This window comes from Apus apus, chromosome 2 (genome assembly GCF_020740795.1).
Source record: "Apus apus isolate bApuApu2 chromosome 2, bApuApu2.pri.cur, whole genome shotgun sequence".
NCBI classification, from domain to species: domain Eukaryota; kingdom Metazoa; phylum Chordata; class Aves; order Apodiformes; family Apodidae; genus Apus; species Apus apus.
Window position 1 is genome coordinate 64,946,262 of NC_067283.1, and position 21,679 is coordinate 64,967,940.

The 21,679-nt window shown below is 39.7% G+C and overlaps 1 protein-coding gene across 1 annotated transcript in view; it reads right to left on the bottom strand.

Moving 5' to 3' along the window:
• The window catches only part of DTNBP1 (dystrobrevin binding protein 1), a 70,642-nt gene extending 49,980 nt beyond the window's left edge, over nucleotides 1-20,662 (bottom strand). The window contains exons 1-6 of the mRNA XM_051609210.1: nucleotides 20,540-20,662; nucleotides 16,902-16,952; nucleotides 13,661-13,711; nucleotides 13,113-13,173; nucleotides 9,513-9,645; nucleotides 2,807-2,939 (exon numbers count right to left, since the gene is read on the bottom strand). Coding sequence (XP_051465170.1) covers nucleotides 2,807-2,939; nucleotides 9,513-9,645; nucleotides 13,113-13,173; nucleotides 13,661-13,711; nucleotides 16,902-16,952; nucleotides 20,540-20,595 — 485 coding nt within the window. The 5' untranslated portion in view covers nucleotides 20,596-20,662. The remainder of the gene's footprint in view (nucleotides 1-2,806; nucleotides 2,940-9,512; nucleotides 9,646-13,112; nucleotides 13,174-13,660; nucleotides 13,712-16,901; nucleotides 16,953-20,539) is intronic.
• Nucleotides 20,663-21,679: the final 1,017 nt, after the last annotated feature.

The window sequence follows — 21,679 nt, forward strand, 5'->3', positions numbered from 1 at the left end:
TTTCTGGCAGTGCTTCCTAAAGGACAGTGCACTGCCTCAGAAGTGGAAGAATTGCCATAGAAGACTGGAGGGAGAAAAGAAGTTTTCTGCAACTGGAAACAGAACATCCCCAGTAGATGGGTAAAGGGAAGGGATGGAGACTTGTGCTTGACTGAGAAAGGACAGGAAACAAAACGACACGGTTTAATGCTAGCATACATGAAAACAAGTGCAGCAAGACTATCTAGAGAAAACAAGGGTAGAATCTAGACTTCATACTGGCACCTTCCTTGATTAACCAAGGACCTTGATTTAAAACCAGGAGAGAATATTAAGAATTCAGACATAAGCACACAGAAAAACATTCAATCCCCCCAAACACCAACCTTTAAAACATATAGTGGAACACACCTTGGGTTGATGAGTCTGCTCTGGAACTAGTCCTCAACACAGTGACAAAAGGGAAAAATCTGATCTGTTTCAACTGAAATAAAATTGCCCTATTTAATAGGGAGACCTATTTTTGAAAATCAGATACAAAAAAGTTACATTTAAAATAACCACAGTTTCTGGAGTTTGTGTTCATCTCAGTTTTCATTCCTATATTGTCAAAACACAGGAAACACTTTTTTTTTTAAACACAAAACCACTCACTCTCTGGAAATAATTTTTTGGTTCATAGACTCATGAACCCCCATTTGATCTTTCAGTAGCTGGTACCACAGTAAAAACCCTAAACACTAAAGAGAGTAAGACAGAAAATGAAGTCCAAAAATACATAACAAATCACACTCACATTAAGTTAACTGGCTATTAATTCTTCAAGTATCTACATTGGCAAGTGTCCAAGTAACAAGCTAGCAGTTAATTTCTTACCTAAATAAATACAGTGGTAATGATCAACCAGACATTACCTGCATTTTTCCTGTTTTGTCTAGATCTGACCAAATGTAATCAGCTTATAATTACATTAAGTAGTTTGCTTAGCATTCTATTTATAAAACTGATTAGATACTGCAAAGCAGAGTAGGTAACAGTTTAACACTTCATAGGTGGAGAGGGAGCAAGGACAGTAGAGAGAACTTTAGAAAGATTAAAGCATTTTAGAGGTTCCAAATCTGTTGCTTTATGCACATTCTAAATTTGTGAGTTAGTTGGTTAAACAGCATGTATTTAGAATTTTAAAATTATTACTATTCAATATTTAATTAATTAAGTAGGTCCAAAGAAATGAATATTCACCCATACTAACTCATATGGACTCTTCTAGAGAGTGAAAAAATGGTGTTGCCCTGGCTTGGGAAAGAGAAAATCCAGGTTGTAGGAAAATGAAAAGACTACTGCGGATCCACTTGCCTGATGTGGATCTAACTGAACAGGATGTAAAAAAAGTAAAGGACACTGTGTGAGAAATTGCTGGATGTGGTAGACAACATTTTAAGACACTAACAAAAGCTACAGATAGCACCATGAGGGATGGTTGGATTTCACAGATGGTAAAGAGGAGTTAGGTGAGAAACAGCCAAACTTCACAGAAAATTGAAGTCGGACCTTTAACATATAAGGGACACTCTGGGAGGCAGAACTTGCAACCCCAGCAGTACTTCAGTAACCGTATCTGTAATATAATAGGAGGCCAAGATTCTCTAGATAATGGTATCAAAAATACCAAATTTGAGTACAGATGAAGCAAAAACAGGAGCAGTAGGGAAAAGTAATTAGAGGTGGATTACTTCTCTGGGAGGAGACTGAGATTCAAAAAAGTAAAAAAAGGTACAAGGATGGCAAAAGGAGGGTCAACAAAGAGGAAAACACATAAGCTATGTAAAAAGTGACCACTGCTGTCTGGCATAGTCCTGTCCTTGATCAGCACATCCTAACTAGGACAGTAGACTAAACCAGTTGTTCTGACCCACACAAGTAAAACCTCCTTCCACAAGCGAGAGAAATGCAGAGGGTGCAAGGATGCTTCCCTTGGCTAATAGGACACCTGGCTGGACAGATCAAGTAACCTGGCTACCCCTTTGTCAGTGCTGGCTCCAGGTATGTCAGCATCTGCATCTACCCACCACTCCCTAACACAGATCTGTCAGAAATGGCCTTTGACAAACTACTTTGATTTACCTCCTCATTTCCTCATTTATGTAATGAACTTATTACAGCTTTTCTTATCTCCTTTAGTAACATTATTTCTGGCACTGACAGTAAAAAAAAGAAAGCCAACAGTTTAAGTTATTTAAGCTCCTAACATTTATCTCTTGCTACCTTATCTTTTAAGTAAATACGAAGCTTAATTGTTAGAGGTTCTGAGTTTTCACATATATAGCTACAAGTTGCACTTTGATTCCAAGAAGTAATACCCTGTCTTTACAAGTAAGAGAATGGCAGGAGAATAATTCCTTCAATATGAAACAAAAGGTACTCATAAGTATAGGATAGAGTAGAACTGAAAAGAAGATAGAGAAAAAATGCTGTTCTTAACTTTACAGATATAATATGCGAGGGAAAAAAATTAAAAAATAATAGAGCAAGGGATTAGTAGAAACAACAATTTATCAGTGCTTATTAACAATAGCCCTTACTCCAATTGTAAAGAGTAAGAAGCATGACTTTATCTTAACAAGAATATAGTGATTATTTCCAAAAACGCAGTCTTTGTTCATCACCAAGAGTTAGACCAACACTTAATAAATTTGTAACTTTCTGTCAAAAGATTAGTGTTTCTTAAAAAGATTAAAATAAAGGGATTATATTACATATGCAGATAAAAATCACAAAAGGCTTTTATTTTATGCTAATTTATATTTATAGCAATTGTTTTATTTACCTTTTCGTTTTCTTGTAGTTTTCCAGCTGTAATGTCTGCATACATTTGTATCTTTCCAACTCATACCGTTCACATAGGTCCTCAAGACACAATAGATGATTCTCCATTTCCTCAAAGTTTGCCTCTAGCTGGGCTACAAGAAATACTTTTATGAACATCAAATTGTATCAATAGATGGACAACTCACCTGAACAGAAACAGGAATTCATAGAGGTACATAATTAACATGGTAATAATTACACACATATAAATGGCTCAGAAAAAAAATAATGAATTCCAGCCCACATAACATAGCATGGAGTGAAAGCAGAACCACATTAAGGGAGATCTTGCTTCTTGGGCACACTGCCAGTTTACCCCTTCCTGCCAGCTACCAATCTGAGGAATAAAGCTCTATTGACCAAGACCAGTGCTGATCTTAAATTATTCAAATTAAGCAAAAGCAATGCATATTGGGAGCATTTTAACTCTTACGTGACCTCAGGATAACATAAAACAACACAGACTTTGAAAGTTTACTCCAAAGACAGACACTTTACTAATATGCAGATCTCTAGATTTAGCTATTTTACATACCCATTCACCTAAAAACATGCAAAACCTCCTAATCTCCTCTTCAACCGTAACTGTTCAGAGTCTCAAGTTGAAAGAGACCACCCCTGTGGAAAGCCCTGAAAAACCTGATCTTATCTCATAGCCTACTCTGTTTTGAGTGGAAACTTATACTAGAGCACTCCTGAGGTCCCTTCTGACCTTGCATTGAAGGATCACTCTCCATGTGTGTGTTTAATGCTGAATGCAATGTCCCTCCTCAGGATCCCTAAGTGGAAAAACTATTTTTCCACACTCTAACCACCTAGTCACTCTTGTATGGAGCTGTGTGAATACAGGACTATTATTCAGCCTTTTGCCAGGACCTCTCCTGTAACAGAGGGATGGTAAATTGCAGGAGGAAGGGTAAATCACATTTTTACAAACACAATAGCAACCAAAAAACAGAAAGGATTTTGCAGTTCAGAGGCATACACTGAAATGGGTTAGTATCTGAACTTGATTGTTGATGCAAAGAACTACAAAGAAGATGAAATGATACAGTAGAAAACCTAAAGCAATTCTTGAGTTTTGGCAAATGGCTGTTACACCTTTGCCTCTAACAGACAGAAGCAATCTTCATAAAGTAAGAGACCAACCACTGAGCTGAAGGTAGGAAAAAAGTTATTTAATGTGTTTTGGATGCTCAAAAGAAGGAAACAGTACACAGAAGGCATCAGTCAAGTCGTCAGTTCTGGTTTGGCAATTCTACTTGGAGTCTATCTTGAAGTATACAAAAATTCACCTCTCTTAGCCATTACTCAATTAGAAATTGCTATCCTAGCAGTTGCCTAGAAAAGCAAAAAGTTAAGACCTCATAAACAGATTTTCTAGCATGCACAGCAGAATTACTCCAATTAGTCTAATAAGATTTTTTAGTCCCTAACAATTAAGGTACTGCTCTACAACAGTCAGAAAAGGAAACATTAATCATATGAAAAAATACCATGCACCAATATAGATATGGGGTTGACCTGCTAGAAAGCAGCCCTATGGAGAAGGACCTTGAGGTCCTGCTAGACAACAAATTACCCATAGGACAGCAATGTGCCCTTGTAGGCAAGAGAGCCAATAGTATCTTGGGATGTATTAAGAACAGTGTGGCCAGCAGGTCAAGGGAGGTTCGCTTCTCCCTCTACTCTGCCCTCGTAAGACCACATATGGAGTATTATGTCCAATTCTAGGCTCCCCAGTTCAAGAGGGACAGGGATATGCTGGAAAGAGTCCAGTGGCAAGTTATGAGGATGATTAAGGGACTGGAACACATCATATGAAGAAAGGCTGAGAGACATGGAGCTGTTTAGTCTTGAGAAGAGAAGACTTAAGAGGGAACCTTATTAATGTCTATAAATACCTGACGGGTGGATGTCAAGAACGGGCCAGTCTCTTCTCAGTGGTGCCCTGTGATAGGATGAAGTGAAACAGCACCAAGCTACCACACAGGAAGTTCAACCTCAATATGACAAAAAAGTTCTTTACTGTGAGGGTGATGGAGCACTGGAACAGGCTGCCCAGGGAGGTTGTGAAGTCTCCTTCTCTGGAGATTTTCAAGACCTGTAGGGACACGTGCCTGTGTGATCTGCCCTTGGTGTTGCTGCTGTGGCAGGTGGTTGGACTTGATGATCTGCAGAGGTCCCTTCCAACCCCTATGATTCTATGATAAGCAAAGAGTTTTTAAAATTATTTATCTGTATACAGATCACTTGTGGGGGAGGGAGGAAAGGGACCAAAATAAAGGTAGTTGATAATGGAAACAAGTCAAGGAATACAAAATGTCTTCAGTTCTACAGACTGTGATGTGGAATGTGCATTGTTTACCACATACTCAACTTCCTCTCACGAAATCCAGATGTATTCAAAGGGAAGTATCATGACTACAATTATGACTGGTGGCCTCTTTTTGCTTAAGAAATGGACTGAATGCATTAAAATCCAAATGTCTGTATTATGCTAACTTGCTTTTCAGAATGATTGCTCACTTATTAATTTGCAAAATTCACAAACACAGCAGGGCTCAAGGTAATTCAGTAAGGTACCTATCAACTGCTGTTTTTTCCACTTAAAAACCCCACCACCTGCTCTGCTGTACTTGCTATTTAAATAGCATTAAAAGACAAAAACAAATAATAGGAAGGTAAAGAGGATGAAGAAAAGCGAATTATAGAGGGCAACTGATTCCTAGCACTAGCATTTGAGCAGCCTCTAGTGGGAATTGCAGAAAACACAGTGCTCCTGAAGAAGAGGAATGAGCACTTCAGATCTCTCCGGAAGATAACAATCCTGCTCTTACTGCAACCTCTTTTCCAGCTCTTAAAGCAATCCCACAAACCAGAGGTTTGCCAACACTCACCACCTCACTCTGAACCAGCAATGCCATGGAGGAGAAAAACAAACACCTTCTCCTTTTTAATCTTTTTAAGGAGGTTTAAAAAAAACAACAACAAAAAACTTGTGCATTCTGAGTAAGAACTGTCCTGTATAATAATATTCCACATGTGGTAGAAATTATATTTTTTAATTAGATAGCTGAAGAAATAACTTGTTCTTTAGGTCACATCATTACAATTACATTAGTTTTGCCTGTATTTCTTACACTATCACAGGAACAACACTATTGCAAGTTTTAGTTTTGTGTTTCAATTTTTAAAAAGTATGTTAGTGTTGGATCAAATGACATTAGATTGCATTATCTTTCATCAATGCACACTGTTCTTCTTAGTTTATCAGCTACTCAGATAATAAAGTGTACATAGTTTACCTAATTTAAATTTACTACATAAAATTTCTTTTAACTGAAGCCTATGTTACCTATGTTCTGCAGTACAAAAATTGTTAGAAAAGCTAAATCACAGCTGTATATTCAGAAAACATTACAGGTTTTCCTACAATAGCTTTAAATGTAGCTTTCCTACACTGCCCCAGGCACCAAAACAACAGAACTCACGAAGGATTATGAAAGAGATTTTTGCGAAGTTCATTAATTTTTTAACTAAAAGGCAAAAAGGCATAACACAGAAAGAATAGAAACAAATAAGTGCTCTCTACCTCTAGATCAGACAGAGACACAGACTACAAAGCCTAAAATGAACACTGAAAGACATACATATACAAAAAGGGCTCATTCATCAGCAACACTTAAAAAAATTCTTTACATGACTACAGTTCTATTAGTGCTCAATTTTTTTTTTATTTTAAAGATCTTAGACTCAGTTAGAACAAGACCATTTACACAAAGCTAAAGTAGCTTCTTTGCTGAATGGATTGAGAACAGCCTTGAGGAAAAGGACCTAAGGGTGTTTGGTTGATGAAAAGCTCAACATGAGCCGGCAATGTGCACTTGCAGCCCAGAAAGCCAACCATGTCCTGGGCTGCATCAAAAGAAGTGTTGCCAGCAGTTCAAGGGCGGTGATTCTCGCCCTCTACTTTGCTCCCCTGAGGCCCCACCTGGAGTACTGTATCCAGCTCTGGAGCCCTCAACACAGGAAGGACATGGAACTGTTGGAATGAGTCCAGACAAAAGCCATGAAGATGCTCAGAGGGCTGGACCACCTCTCCTACGAAGACAGGCTGAGAGAGTTGGGGTTGTTTGGCCTGGAGAAGAGGTGGCTTCAGAAAGACTTTATAGCAGCCTTCCAGTGCCTGAAGGAGGCCTACAAGAAAGCTGTTGAAGGACTTTTTACATGGGTGCATAGTGATAGAAAAAGGGGGGACAGCTTCAAACTGGACAAAGGGAGATCTAGGTTAGATATTAGGAAGAAATTCCTTAGTGTGAGGGTGGTGAGACACTGGAACAGGTTGCCCAGGGTGGTTGTGGAGGTCCCATCCTTGGAAGTGTTTAAGGGACAGGTTGGATAGTGGGGAAGTGTCCCTGCCCATGCAGGGGGTTGGAACTAGATGATCTTTCAGGTCCCTTCCAACCCTAGCCATTCTATGAGTCTATGAAAAAGGCTCATTTACATAATCTGAAATTTCTTCTATCAAAAGCAGCTAGGGTTTCCTATCCACTTTCAAAATGGAAGTATTAATAGATTGATCAGAAGTGTACCATGTCACAACACTGAACTTTTTGGAAGTGAAGATCAGACAAATTACATCTTGCATGCACAACCCAGGGCACAGTAGTTTACTATTCTATATTCACATATTCTTTGCACACAACTTTTCATTTGTATTTAAAATTCACAGCCACAGTATTAATCTCCTCTTGGAAAAGTGAATAGAGCTTACTTTTATAAAAGGCAGATAATTCAGAATTATAAAAACTAAAAACAATGAGCAGAATATCACAGCAGATTCCTAGTAAATCACTTCCCGATGTTGAAATTGGTATAAGTTATACCTTTCTCTTCAAATAGATGCTATAAAACTTACCAGAAAAACCCAATCCAAAACTTCACAGTGGCTAGGAGGAACTAAGAAAAACCTCTAGGTGAATTACTTGAAAAGTGATATACAAGGTGAGGCTAGATGATATGGTTCCAATCTCACAACCTTAACAGTAGATTTTAAAATTCATTAGCTTCCCTGAGCCCACTACTTAATGCTTCCATAAATCCTGCTTGTGCAGTATCAAAAATATTCTAGAGATACTGAGCCTTCTCCAAGAAATTCTGCAATCAGGGCAAGATTAATTCTAGTTCACAAAACTATAATATTAGGAATGGAAAGGTAACCCCAATTCATCAGGATTTATAGTATTTGAAAATATCAACTCTGAGGACAATTCCACTAGGTTTTATTATATTGCTTATCTTTGGTGTACCAGCAGACTGCATCATTTCGTGTATTATTATATTAAAAACAGTATTTAAATAAATAATTATTTTAAATGATATTTCCTAAGAAAATAATTGAGCTTTTCAAAGAGTCTACATTAATGGTTACCACACGTGATAGAGCCTTAAGAAATAAGGTGATATAAGAAAAATTGTTATAAAAAAAGAAATACATTCCTTGGTTCAAAAAGAAATAGTGAAGCTATTACCAGCCTGCCTAGGAACAAAAGCTGATTTGTGCATATCTACTGACCATAGAAAAATGAGAAATACGCCTCTGAACACAGGAAAGAACCCTCCTTTTCTTCACATGCCAGCACACAAATCCAGCCCACCCCACGAATAAAAAGACCTCCAATTACTTGAAGAATTTCTGCATACTTCCCAGTTGGTGTAAGAATAGCGCAGGCAAAGTCCCTGGGGACTTAGCTACTAAATTCCATGCACAGACAGCAATTTTTCAAAACTTTAATTTGATGCAACCTGCTGCCTCCATGAAAATCTATTCAAGAGGCCTACTGCTGACAGAAAGGCTTGCTGCTGGCCAAGCACTGCGTCCCCATTTCAAGACTCAGTAACACTAGAGTTTTTCAGAGAATAAGAGGCCAGAACATTTTTTCCTAATTTCATCTTCAACAGTGGATCAACTGTTCGGTATGAGAGGTTTCCAGAAGCAGTGCACTAAAGCAGTAATCTTTTCATCTTTAAATCAAAAGGTTAACATTTGGTAAAGTTATAATATTTGGAACCCATGTAACAAGCATAAGGTATTTGGTAAGCTTAATACGCAGCATTGCTAGTTTCACCTATGAAAAAGAGGTATCACTTCAGAATGGTTTAACCCTGTACATAAACTTCAGCTAAGGAAGCTGGCTTTGGAAGCAACAATTACTCTCAACAAAAATTTCTGCCTTCAAATTGTCCCAAGCCAGGTAAATTTCTTAACCACCCCCCCTCCTGCCCCAATGATTTAAAATAAATTGTGATATAAAATTACTCAATAGACTCAATCTAAGAGAAGCAACCACATACAAATGTTAACATTACTTACAAGTCTCTGTGAATTAAAAAGACTTCAACAATAACAATTTTCAGCTGTTCACATCAAGATACGCAGTTGCCAGAGATGACACATACAATATTTTAACTGCTGGGACAACAACCACTACTAATTTTCTTCTGTTTACAAAGCCAGTTTGTTTAAAAAGTGCTGGTTTACAATAGAAAGTGTATGTTTGGGATACAAAATTCAACTATATTTTTACAAAGCTCACAACAGCTGAACTTCAATATAATCCTCTGCACTGACTTAAATGTTTGTTATAGCTATAAAACCTTACCTAAGCTTGCTGTGAGGCATTCCAGATCTGCTAAAAATCCAGGTATTTGTTGGAGTTGATCCTGTAGTTCCACCAGACTGTTCCTTTTCTTCTCCCAGTGTGCGGAAAGCATCACAACTTCACTATCCACCAGCTGAAACAAAAGCAAAGTTACTTACTTGCAAACTTATGTGCTTATTCAGGAGAATCTTGACTAATTTTTAGAGTTCATGCATCTGCAAGTGTAAGGTCAGCACAGAAACCATACAGAATGGCTAGTTGTGTGCTTCTCAAGTATATCTACAACATGCTCAAGAAAGACCCAGTAGAATGAAATATTTATATAAAAATGTATTAAAAGGTATTTCTCAATATACCAATCAATGCAGGAAATATTTTATGGATTTTATTAACTGTAAGTAGCACAAATCTGGAATTGTTTGATAGTTTATATTGTGTTGTTACATAATAACAGCTGGCAGTGCTGCAATGTATTTAGAACAGCAACTTAGTTTAATGTTGCTAGCTATACCAACTTAATCAATAAAACCAAGATAGCTTAGTTTGCTTAGCATGCTTTTACCACCTATTATCACTCCAGAAAACAGAATGTTTGATTTAGAAGAAACACCAGTTCCAGAACTAGTTTCATTATCAGAAATTACAAGTCTGGGACACACTATCTTTGCAACATCAAAATCAAATTACAATAATGATAAAGCTGTCCATAGCAACAATACAACTGAAAATTCTGCACTTTAAATACCCTAGAAAATTTAAGGAATTACATTTTTTAAAAAAGTTTCCTTTTTAACAGTCCTGCTTTCTGCTCTTGTGATAATATCAGCTGCAGTAGTTGCCAAATCTTTATGAACACACTTCTACATGTGTTGCATTTTTGTTGTTGTTTGAGTCCCCCTAACTTTTATTGTATGCAGTATAATCAGGAGACAATACACTGTTTAAGAGTTTTAGTTATATAGGCCAGTTTCTATGAAAAAAGTAAGACCAAGAGATCTTAAGTAACAAATGTTTTGCTTATAAGTGATACTATAGATGATTCAGTTTTATTTTCCCTGCTCTTACTTCCATCCCTCATTCTTCCTCTTGCACACAACTGCAGCCTGTGGCTGTATCTGCATTCTGAATTCCTTAGTTTTTGTAGAATTTAGTTGCAGAAACCAAAAAAGTCTGAGCAATGGGGAAAGAAGGTTCTCAGATATTTACAGTTCTACCCACTTCAGACAGATTCTTTTAGAAGAATGACAACTTCTTTCATTTACAAATTATTAAAATAAAGCCAACTCTAATTTTTATTTATATCTGTTAATCAGTAAAACAAACAAAACCATCATAAGATGAGGGCAAACACTAGGAAAATATTTCAGTTCAAGGATAATTACATGCAGCTAAAATTACAAGCACCTAAAGGCAGTATTTTTATAACAATATTGTAGTTGGAACTAGTAGTTAGCATCTATAATTTTCCATGGTAAGACTGTAGACATCAATTAAAGCTTGAAATTTTCACATTCCTTTCTCTATTCAACATTTGTAAACTACTCATGCAGTCTTACTCATCTGCTACTGCCCAGTACCAGACACAGGATACTGAACAAGGGACCTTTAGGTCTGATACAGTAGAGTCAATCTTGTGTGCTTATGCAATTCTTGTATTATTGAACCCTGTATTTGCTACTTTTACAAAAAAAAAAAACAAACAAAAAAACCCAAGTATACCTATTTCAGATTCTCCCAAAATAAACGTCTGAATTTAATGGTAAATTTCAGTCTTTTCAGAAGCTTTTCATTCCAGTTTTCACACACAGCCATAATATGTGAGATTAAGGTTACACTGGTTTTATACATATGAAACCTCATTGTTTTCAGAACTACAGTTTTTAAAGCAAACTATTATAAAGGATTATAAAATTGGAAGCAAGTCATCTAAAAGGTCTTCTAAAAAATCATCATGAGCAGTAACGTACACAAAGCTGGCAGAGATAAATTATTCTCTAATAACTGAAGGTTTTTACTGGAACAGGTGGCCCATACTATTAGGCAAAAGAAAGAAGAACCTAAGGTAGTATTTGCCTCACCCTAAACACGCCTCTTCAAAATATAGTAAGCAATGAGGTTTTTATCCACTAAAACAAGATACAGAGAAGATTCCTCAGGAAACCAGAAGAGTCAGGGAGGATTCAGCTGGCCAAAGTGAAGGTTTCACCCAGGACAGAGAACCCCACAGCTCAGCCCTGTTCTGCATGGTGGCCAACAAGCTTTGAAATGGAAGGTCTGGTCCAGACCTCCAGGAGAGCAGAGCCATGCACTGGTAACAGTTACTGGAAGTTTTCTTTCCTTTCATTCTAGAAATAAGCCACAGAACTTGTAACTTTACTTCTGAGGTAAGAAAACTGATTTAGGAGAAGGCACAGACACTTCCAGCCAGACAAGTCAAACCCTGTTGTTTCCTCTTCACTACGAGAAGACAGCAGCCATCAAGCAACAGCCCTGACCTCATACTAACCCACCAGCTTTCCCCAACCCCAAATCTATTCTGTATTTTCCCAGCTCCAACCCCCAGTGCTTTTAAAGAGCTACAGCAATAGTATACAACATGCTTTTTGCAACTATTTACATTGCATCACATTACTTAATGTTTTCATTACATTACGGTTTATACTACATTACATTGTTTATGTTACTGTTTATTGTTTAAGATGGCTTCAGCAGTCTCAAAATAATATTCCCAGCTAATTTAAAATCTTTCAAGAATTGAAGAAGAGTCCAGAAAATGACCACATGAACTTCTAGATGTGTGTTAATTTTTACCAACACCTTTTCATCACACTATTGACAAAGCTGCGCTTCTCAATACCCTTCAACCAACCTAACATCCCACAGAACAACAGTAAGTTAGTATAATTAATATTTTTTGCTTAAGTGCAAGTAGTGACTCTAAGTATCTGAACAAAGGATGGAAGACAGGAATTTCTGGGTGTCAAAGGATAAGGTATTAAGTACTTTAAAAGCACTAGGAAATTCTTATGTTCAGTGTTTGCTATAGTAATTGAAATACCAGAAAGTAAACAGGAGAATTAACTGTAGGTAATTCTTGTTATGTGATACCTTGTAAGAAACATGATCCCCGAGAACTTGTTTTTACAATATAAATATTTAATAATTTAAGAACATTAATCGCTGACTGAGTACCATCAAATCTGGAAGAGCTGTTAGAAAGAAGATCTGGACCTTCTGAGCCATTCTATGAGCTGCCTGCCAAACACAATCTTAAGAAAACTAAGGGTTTGGTCTTCCAAGGTAACCATTGCTCTGAGACTGGCTGGGCAGGGGTCTGCTTGTGGAAGGTTGCGAGTGACTGCTTTTGTATTTCCTCTGTTCTTCAATTATTAAACTGTATTTATCTTGAGCCATGAGTTTTTTCTCATTTTGTTCTTCCTGTTCTCTCCTCTGCCCCACTGGTGGGGAGTGAACAACACTGTGTGGGTGCTTAACTAGCAGCCAGTGTCAACCCAGTACACTGGTACTAAAAATTTTAGTTTAAAAATATGTACACATTTAAAAATACTTCATGTGTGGCATTGTTTTTTTTTTTCTTACCTCTCCAGCTTTTGCACAATCTTTGGCTCCTTTGTGAAGGGCAGCCCAAGCATCTTCATACCTGAAGAGAGGGCAAATAAAGGGCTATTTTTACTGTGTTCCCCTTACAAAGAGAGGACTTCATGGATAGCACTGTGCTTGTATCTACAGGGACTACCAGAAGTAACAGTTTAAAGAGATGTACAGTTGTTTTGGTAAAACAGTAAATACCAGAAAGAAATATACAGCAAGAAATAGTTCCAATGAAAAAGTGATTCAGGTTTCTTAAACTGCTAGCTTACATTAAGAGCTAAATGGACACAGCAATATTTATAAGACTACACATGTTGCTTTTCCTCCTGAACTTCTGTTTCATTAACATGACAGCACTTAAGGATCGGGAAAGCTTTAAACAATTTTATCATCCAGTAATCACCCCCACTCTACTCACTGCAGAATATAAAAAAACTATCAGTAACAGCTTTATTTTCTTCTCATTTTCTTAACCTAATAAAGTTATTTCTGAAATTATAGGAAGCAGACACTAACAAAGAAAAGGAAGGTCATACCTGCTCAGTAATTCCAGTCCAGCAGAAAACTCTGGCAAACCCTGAACATTTCTGTAAAATAAATTGCAAATATACAAATGTTGTTAATTAATAGAAGGCTGTTTAAAAAAATGCATGCACAAACATCTGCATTCAATAGATATGCTGAAAACAGAAACATTACATACTGTTTCTGTTTCACATTAATTTTGTCAATTCTGGTTTAAAATGCTTTACACAGTGAATGTTCCAAAGTTAGGGTTGGGGCTTTTTCCCCTTGTTATTTTATGGCAGCCCATTCTTACCTCTTTTTGACTATGTCCATGAAAAACAACTGTACTAAGAAATAATCTCTTAAAAGTTAACAGAGGTTTTGCATTGTTTTAACTTAAAACAGTGGACAGAAACATTCTGAAAATAAGACTACTACACAAGTTATTTATGCCCCTCAGTAAAGATATTGCACTTAATGTATTGTACATTAAAAATAAATAGTAAGCAAAGAACCTTTGCCAGTTTAATGTTCTAATGATCTCCCATTGGATGCATACATTTTAATTAATAACAGGTTGAAATATAAAGGCAATTCATTATTAGTTAAAGAAAATAAAAAATGCAACACTTTTTAGGACATATAATGTGAAGGTCTTGATGTCAACGATTCACCTCTTGGAAGTTTACCAAAGTAGGTTGTTTTGCAGTGTCATACAAACAATTTGAACGGAAAAAAAACACCTATGAGGAACCTGTTCCACTGACTGATTGTCCTAATGAGGAAAAAGCTTCTCCTTCAACTCTTCCTGTCTGAACATCTCCTGTTTTAACTTATGCCTATTGCCTTTTGTGTTCCTATCACATACTAGTGTCAAGAGCCTGGCTCCATCTCCTTGATAATCTCTGCATAGGGAATGAAGGGGCGCTGTTAGGTCTCCCCAAAGACCTAAGTTTTCCAGGCTCAACAAGTTCCCGTCTCAGCCTTTCCTCATATACAGAGAGTTTCAACCTCAACCTGGAGCAAGTTTAGTCAAGGGCCATCAATAGTAATCAAAATCTTTCTTACATCAGGTGCCCAAAACAGTAGCTAGATGTGCTGAGTGTGGGAAATAATCACCTCCCTCAATTCCACTGCCTCTCGTCCTTTTCATAAATCCCAGGAGCTGTTGGCTTTCCTTGCTGCCAGACACATTGCTGGCTCACTTTCAGCTTGCTGGCTGCCAAGACTCCCCAGGGTCATTTCAGCAAAGCTGCTTCTGGTAATCAGTCAGCACCAGTCTGTATTGTTGCAGAGGATACTTTCTTCCCAGGGAAAGACCTTGGATTTCTGCCTCTTGAATTTCATGAAGTATCTCTTGGCCCACGTGGTCCTACGGACTTTTTTGTGTTGAGTTCCCCAAATTGATTTTCATTCACTACTGGTCAGTCTCTTCCTTTCTCTAAGCACAGAGGACTGCAAGACCTTGTTTGTCAGGACTGAAGCAACAAAGGCATTGAGTGTCTCAACCAGATTTCCACAATCTACATTTTCTGTCACTAAATCACCCATCCCATTCATAAACTGTCATACATTTTGTTCACTCAGCCTTTTATTACTAATGTAGGACTAGATGATCATCTTCTTGTCCTTGACATCCCTTGTGTCAATCCTAGGTGAGCTCTGGCTTTCCTAAGGCTATTCGTGCATGCCAAAGAAGTAATGAGGAGGGTATCAAGTAGTTATTTCTGACACCCTCCAGAACTCTTCTTAGAATCATAGAACTATTCAGGTTGGAAAAGACCATTGGGATCACCAAGCCCAACCATCATCCCTACTCTACAAAGTTCTCCCTTAAACCAAATCCACCAACACCACATCCAAATGACCCTTAAACACATCCAGGGATGGTGATTCAACCACCTCCCTGGGCAGCCTATTCCAGGGTCTAAGCACTCTTTCTGTGAAAAAAATTTTCCTAATGTCCAGTCTAAACCTGCCCTGTTGCAGCTTGAAGCCATTCCCTCATGCTCTTTTGCTAACTACCTGTGAAAAGAGACCAGCACCAACCTCTCTAACTTTCAGGTAGTTGTAGAGATTTATGAGGTCTCTCCTCAGCCTCCTCTTTCTCAAACTAAACATTCTCAGCTCCTTCAAGCATTCTTCTTCTTTACTGCATCCTAATGTGTTGTCCTTTCAGCAGATGTCAAGGAACTTAAAGCACACCACAAGAGTGGAGGTTTACTGACACAGACAGTTCCTCAAGCTTTTTAGAGAAGACATCATTCACTACCTGATTGGACTGTCAGAAACAAACATCACTATATCACCCTCACTTGCCCTCTCCTCTGATCCTGACACACAAGCTCTATTTGTCCCAGAACTTTACCAGCAAGCAGATATCACTCTGGTACTCCCCTGTTTGTGATGATCCAACGGGTTTGCCCTGTGCTTTTCTCAAAAAGTGACAGAAACTTACAGTACACCAAATGAACCAAAAATTGATGGACTGAAGACATACAAAGAGGCAGTTGCGTAGAACAGTTTTATTCAAACCTTCACCCATTCTTAGTTCAGTTTGCATGTCTTGACAATACAACCAGTGTTCTGTTAAAATGCTTTTACATCCAAAACACTGAGCTTCAGAACTTACTACACTTTGTTTCAGATGCCTTATTTTCTGTTCAGGGCTTGTTTTAAAACTGATTTGTTTCTACACACTGTGTTTTAGTAAGAACATGCTTTACACTAAAGCACATTGGAGCTTATTTGAAGAAGATACATTCACAGATGTCATACACATTAAATAGTCTGCAGAGGATAAACCCACCAAAATTCTTAAACCTTGCAAGAGATGAAAAAAAGATAACTGAAGTACTCCATTATACATACATTTTCCACAATAAAAAGTCTCATATTTCTGTTCTTACACTAAAAATAACTGAATTACAATTTAACATGTGATATTCAAAGAGAATGTAAATAACTACATTTCATTGTATTGTAACCTGAATCATGTACAAAATACTACAATAATGTTGAATATTCACATAATTTAAGCAGCCATTTATAAAGCGATTGATAGTCGTCAGAAATTATTTGGCTTATCGATTAAGGTTTTATTAAGCCAAGTGTTCCCTCGGTATAAGGTTTAAGCTTTTCTGTTCTCAAAAAGATTCTGTAAAATTATATAGAAATGTTTTTATAACTGGCTCATATATATTAGCTGTTTTCAAATTTTTCTTAAGAACATCCTAGATCAATGCTATACATTAAGATGTTCAGAAGTACCTCTGCCTGCTTTTTTTGGCTTCTCTTGATTTGTCACCCAAAGTCTTCAACCTATAAATTAAAACACAAAATGATCAGGCATTTCCAACACCAAAAACAGAGAACAAGTTGTTTGAACACATAATATGTTCATTCCAGTCTATTACCATTAACTTTGTTTCAGCTTGTTTCAAAAATCCATAAAATTTCACTTGGTTTTGTGGAGACAAATTTCCATCAGATGAAATTATTTCTACCTACACTGATTCTAAATTGTGAGATTTTTCTACAAGTGAATCACGTAAGTATGAATAGTTTAATGGGAGCTACATATCCAGGTCACCCAGTTCTCGATACTGTTTCCTTAGCAGACAGGTACTAAAGATCTGCATAGAAAGAATCAATCCAATCCTGAAAAATACCCTTTACCTGAAGACATATGTGCCAAGCAAAAGCATGACAGTCACAGTGACATTTGTATCCACTTGCTGTAAGTCTGCCAACACAAAACTAGCATGAGCACAACTTTTCTCTGTCAGCTATCAGAATCTCCAGCAGCATTACCATGGTGTGATGCTACTGAGCACATCTAAGGCTTGTTTCACCTATTTTCACACAATTTTGAACAGACTGGTACCTTACTCCTAAAAATATATAACAAAAACCCCAAAATCCCAACCTACAACAACCAACATATACAGACAGCACACAACTCTTTTCCACACTTGGCTTATTTTCAGTCAGCTCCTATAAGCCAGTCAAGTTGGCATGGCAGAGTGAGAACCAAAACCTCCTGCTATTCTCTAATTACCAAGCCGATGAGTGTCCTCAGCCTCTATGCCCTTTAGAGTCCTAGCTATCCAGGACAGCCAGGATTAGGAAGAAATAAAGGACACACAGACATGAGCAAGATGGAAATGAGCTATGAGCTCCAAAAACATCCTCCAGATGTGACAAGAGAGATATGTAAACCTGACTGACTCAGTGACTGAGAAAAACCCCTAATACAAAGATATGCAGACTGCTCCTAGGATGAGCCAAATCAGTCCCCCAGTCTCGGACACCACCGATTTTTCTGGAACTCAAAGAAGAAACCTCAAAGATCTACAGCAAAACAGATGGCTGGTAATTTGAGAAAAGACATGCTAAGGCAGGTCGCCACTCCCTGTTAGAGAGCTGCTCATAATAGTCAAACCAAGTAGAAATAAGCACAGCAAAAACTGAGGAAGAACACTGCTGCAGAAAGTTCTGCAATTTGCCTTCCTTCTCTGTCATGCTCCCCAGTACACACCCCAGCCTGTAACAACAGCACTCCTCTGCTGTTGAAGGGATTGAAGGAAATGCTGGATCACAACTACAAGTTCTCTTACTAGATATCTGTCAGGCAGTCAGAACTAAAAATTTAAAAGATTATCACTAGACAACAGAATATTGGCTTCCTTTCAGCACTGTCCTCTGGTAGTGTGAGCCACATCACTCAAGCGGGCAGAAGTGCTCAAATTATTGCCTGAGCACAAATACAGCTCACCATTTTTGTTTTTTCCTCCTTCAAAAGACTGCTTACAGGTAAACGGGTCAAAATCTAGATACCTCACTCACAAGATACAAAGAAGCAGACAGAAGACATGGCTGAGCAGAGGAAAGGGGAGCACATTTGTTTGTACACAAAAAGGGCTAATAACCCTAAACTGCTCACTCTTTAGACCACACGACCTCAGATTCCATCTTTTTAAGCTGTACATAAACATTCCCTTACTCCTTTGGAAGTGATACTCTTTCCTTGGAAGCCTCAGAAAAACTTCTCCCTCAATGTTTCAAGAAATCCAGCTGTTCCATTTTGCAAGCATTCATATGTAGTTAAGAAGTTGGCCACAACTGCTTGCAGCACTCTTGACCACAGAAATACTTTCTCTGGGTTTTGACCCTCTTAAGCTGAAGTCTTAACAGCATACAATTACTTCTGTTACCACTTTGGTGGGGTAGGGAACAGGGTAATCCAGGACACTATGGCACTGTGGTTGTATTGCCTAGAAAAGGAAAAGGGGCAAAACAGGAACAGGTCAGGTTCTGGCCTGAATCAGGGGGGAAACAATGGGAAAAGAACACCTGATTCCCTTCAGAGCCTTTGCTACTATGGCTCTAAAACACAGGTTCCTCGGGGCAACAAAGATTACACTGCAGACAGAATGAAAACCACATTAAGACAGGACTCTCCAAGAAGGGCACACTAATGGAGCTGCTAAAAGACAAAGATTGAAAGGGTAAAATCAGAGACTGCCCTCAAAACAGAAATAAACATTGCAATGCAAAGGAGCAAGGCAAATAAGAGAATACATGGAAACATGCTGACTCCATTGCAGCAATATATGGAGACACAGATCCAAATGACCATCAGATCCAACACGGTATGACCTTTCTGTTGTCCTCTTTAATTATGTGAAAAACACTTTTCAAAGGATCTTTATACTGTACTGAGGCATCTAACCCTGTGAGAAAGTCTAAAAATAACAGAAAAACTGAAAGACCACAATAAAGCAATGCCTTAGTCTGTATTCTTAAGACGTTTTAATATTCAATTAAGGTTTGTTAAGATGAGACACGTAACATACAAGCAATTTATCTGGTTGATTGGCAGCCTATTCCATCGATTCTTTTAGACCATCATATACTGTTGCGAATAATTCCTTATAAACTATTTAAGTGCCTGGAGTACACAGACATCCATCGCTGTATATAAATATTTACCATAGGAGCTATAAGGCAGCCTCAATGTGCCCTAAGACCACGCAGTTTTTAGAAGTAATTGATGGCAACACGGTAAGCTCCCGTGGCTCATTATGAGCCACCAGCTTTGCAGCACAGGCGTGACCTTGCCCTCCAGCCACCATCCACCGACTGCCAGTAACGCTCATCTGGACCACCTGCTCGTACTTAAAATAGCATCGACACAGGGACTGTCTTTAAAAAACAACAACAACAACAACAACAACACCCTGTGAGGCGACGCAGGAAGCACATCTTCCTGCTTCTGGATGTAAGCAAGGTGCTGCTCATTCCGCTTACCCTGCACTTCTTTTTTTTATTTTCCCCCCCTCAAGTGGCAGCAACTCATCTCCCAAGGAAAGACAAGATTTTCACGTGCCGAGCGAATGCTCTTTTAAGCAATTACGTCAAAACCCCGAAGGTCAGCGACTTCATAAAAAATTCAAGCGCGCTAACTGACCCCCGCTCGCATCTTCCTCATCCTCGCAGAACAAGGCTCTCCCTCCTTCCCTCCCTCCCTCCCTCCCTCCCTCCCTCGACCGCAGCTGCCCCCCCAGCCCAAAGGCAGCCCCCTCCTCCCACCAACTCCTGGCCGGACCCGCAGGCCACCCCCGCAGCCTGGGGGGGGAGCTCAGACCCGGGGGCCGGCACCCCGGGGGGGGGGCACAGCCTCCGCGGGGTACCAGCGCTGAGAGGGAACGGGGGGTCCCGGCCGGGGGTCCCGCCCCCGCGGCCTCCTCCTCTTCCTCCCGCCCCCGCGGCCTCCTCCTCCTCCTCCTCCTCCTCCTCCTCTTCCTCCCACCCGCCCGCCCGCCCGCCCCCCCGCTTCCCGCCCAGGGCCGTGGGGCCCCCCCTCCCCTTCCCGCTGCCCCCGGCGGGGCTGGGGTGCTACCCACCCGGCGGTGAGGTCCTGCTGGACGCTCAGGAGCCGCTCCCGCAGCGTCTCCAGCATCGTCGCGGCCTCCCCCGGCTGCGCAGGCCGGCGGGGCGGGGCTCCGCTCCCCTCCCGGCCCGCCGAGGGTTCGTCACCCTCTCCCGCTCCCCCCCCTGCCCTCCCGCACTTCCGGCGCGTCGCGGCGGGAGGAGCTGGGGAAGCCGCCTCCTCTGGCATTCCCGGCGGGGCCGGGGCATTCCCAGGAGCGGTGGTTTGGAGGTGTTGGGGCTCCCCGGAGTAGCGGCGAGCGGCTCCTTCGGCACCGCAGCAAAGCTTCGCGGCGGGCTGGGGCCCTCGCCTCAGTGGTTTTCGGCAGCCGCGCTCCCGCGCGTCGGGCTGCCCGGCGAGACGCGTGTAAAGTCTGGGAAGCAAAACAAAGTCGGGGAGAGATGACGGCGTTTCCCAAGTCCTTGCAGAGCAGGTAGTTGAGCTGTTAAGTTTGTGTTTTCTCCGGAGAGAGGAGCCAGGCTCCTATAGGCAGCAGTGCGTCTGAAAAAGAGTGGTGAACAAAAAAACAGCCACCAAAAAAAAAGAGGTTCTTAGTCTTACAAATAGTAAACAAAGCAGTGAAAGTTTTAACTAAGTTTCTAGGTACTGTCTTTTCCAATAACGACTTACGAGTTACCTAAGACTGAAACCCTGTAGTGGAATCTGAACATTTCATCACACTGGATGGTCTTTCTGGACGACTGTACTAGCAGTCACAGAGAGAGGAAGACAGTCTCCCATCCTGTATGTTTCCAGTTAATATTTGAGGAGCGTGGGGCCAGGATTCAGATGAATCCGGGGAAATGATAAATTTCCACTTAATTGACACGCCAGTTTTCTGTAAAGCATCTGGGATTTCCAAGTCAAAGCATTTTAGTTGTTCATTCGATTTTGGTTAAAAATTCCCCCGAAAAAGAAGGAGGGGGCACTGAAATGACACAAGGAGAATGTATGCAAAGGGGGTCTGTTGTGTCCTTTCATACTGTGTAAGGCCAGGCTGGATGGGGCTTGGAGCAACCTGGTCTAGTGGGAGGTGTCCCTGCCAGTGCAGGGGGGTTGGATCTAGGTGATCCATAAGGTCTCTTCCAACTGAAACCATTCTGTGATTTTATGA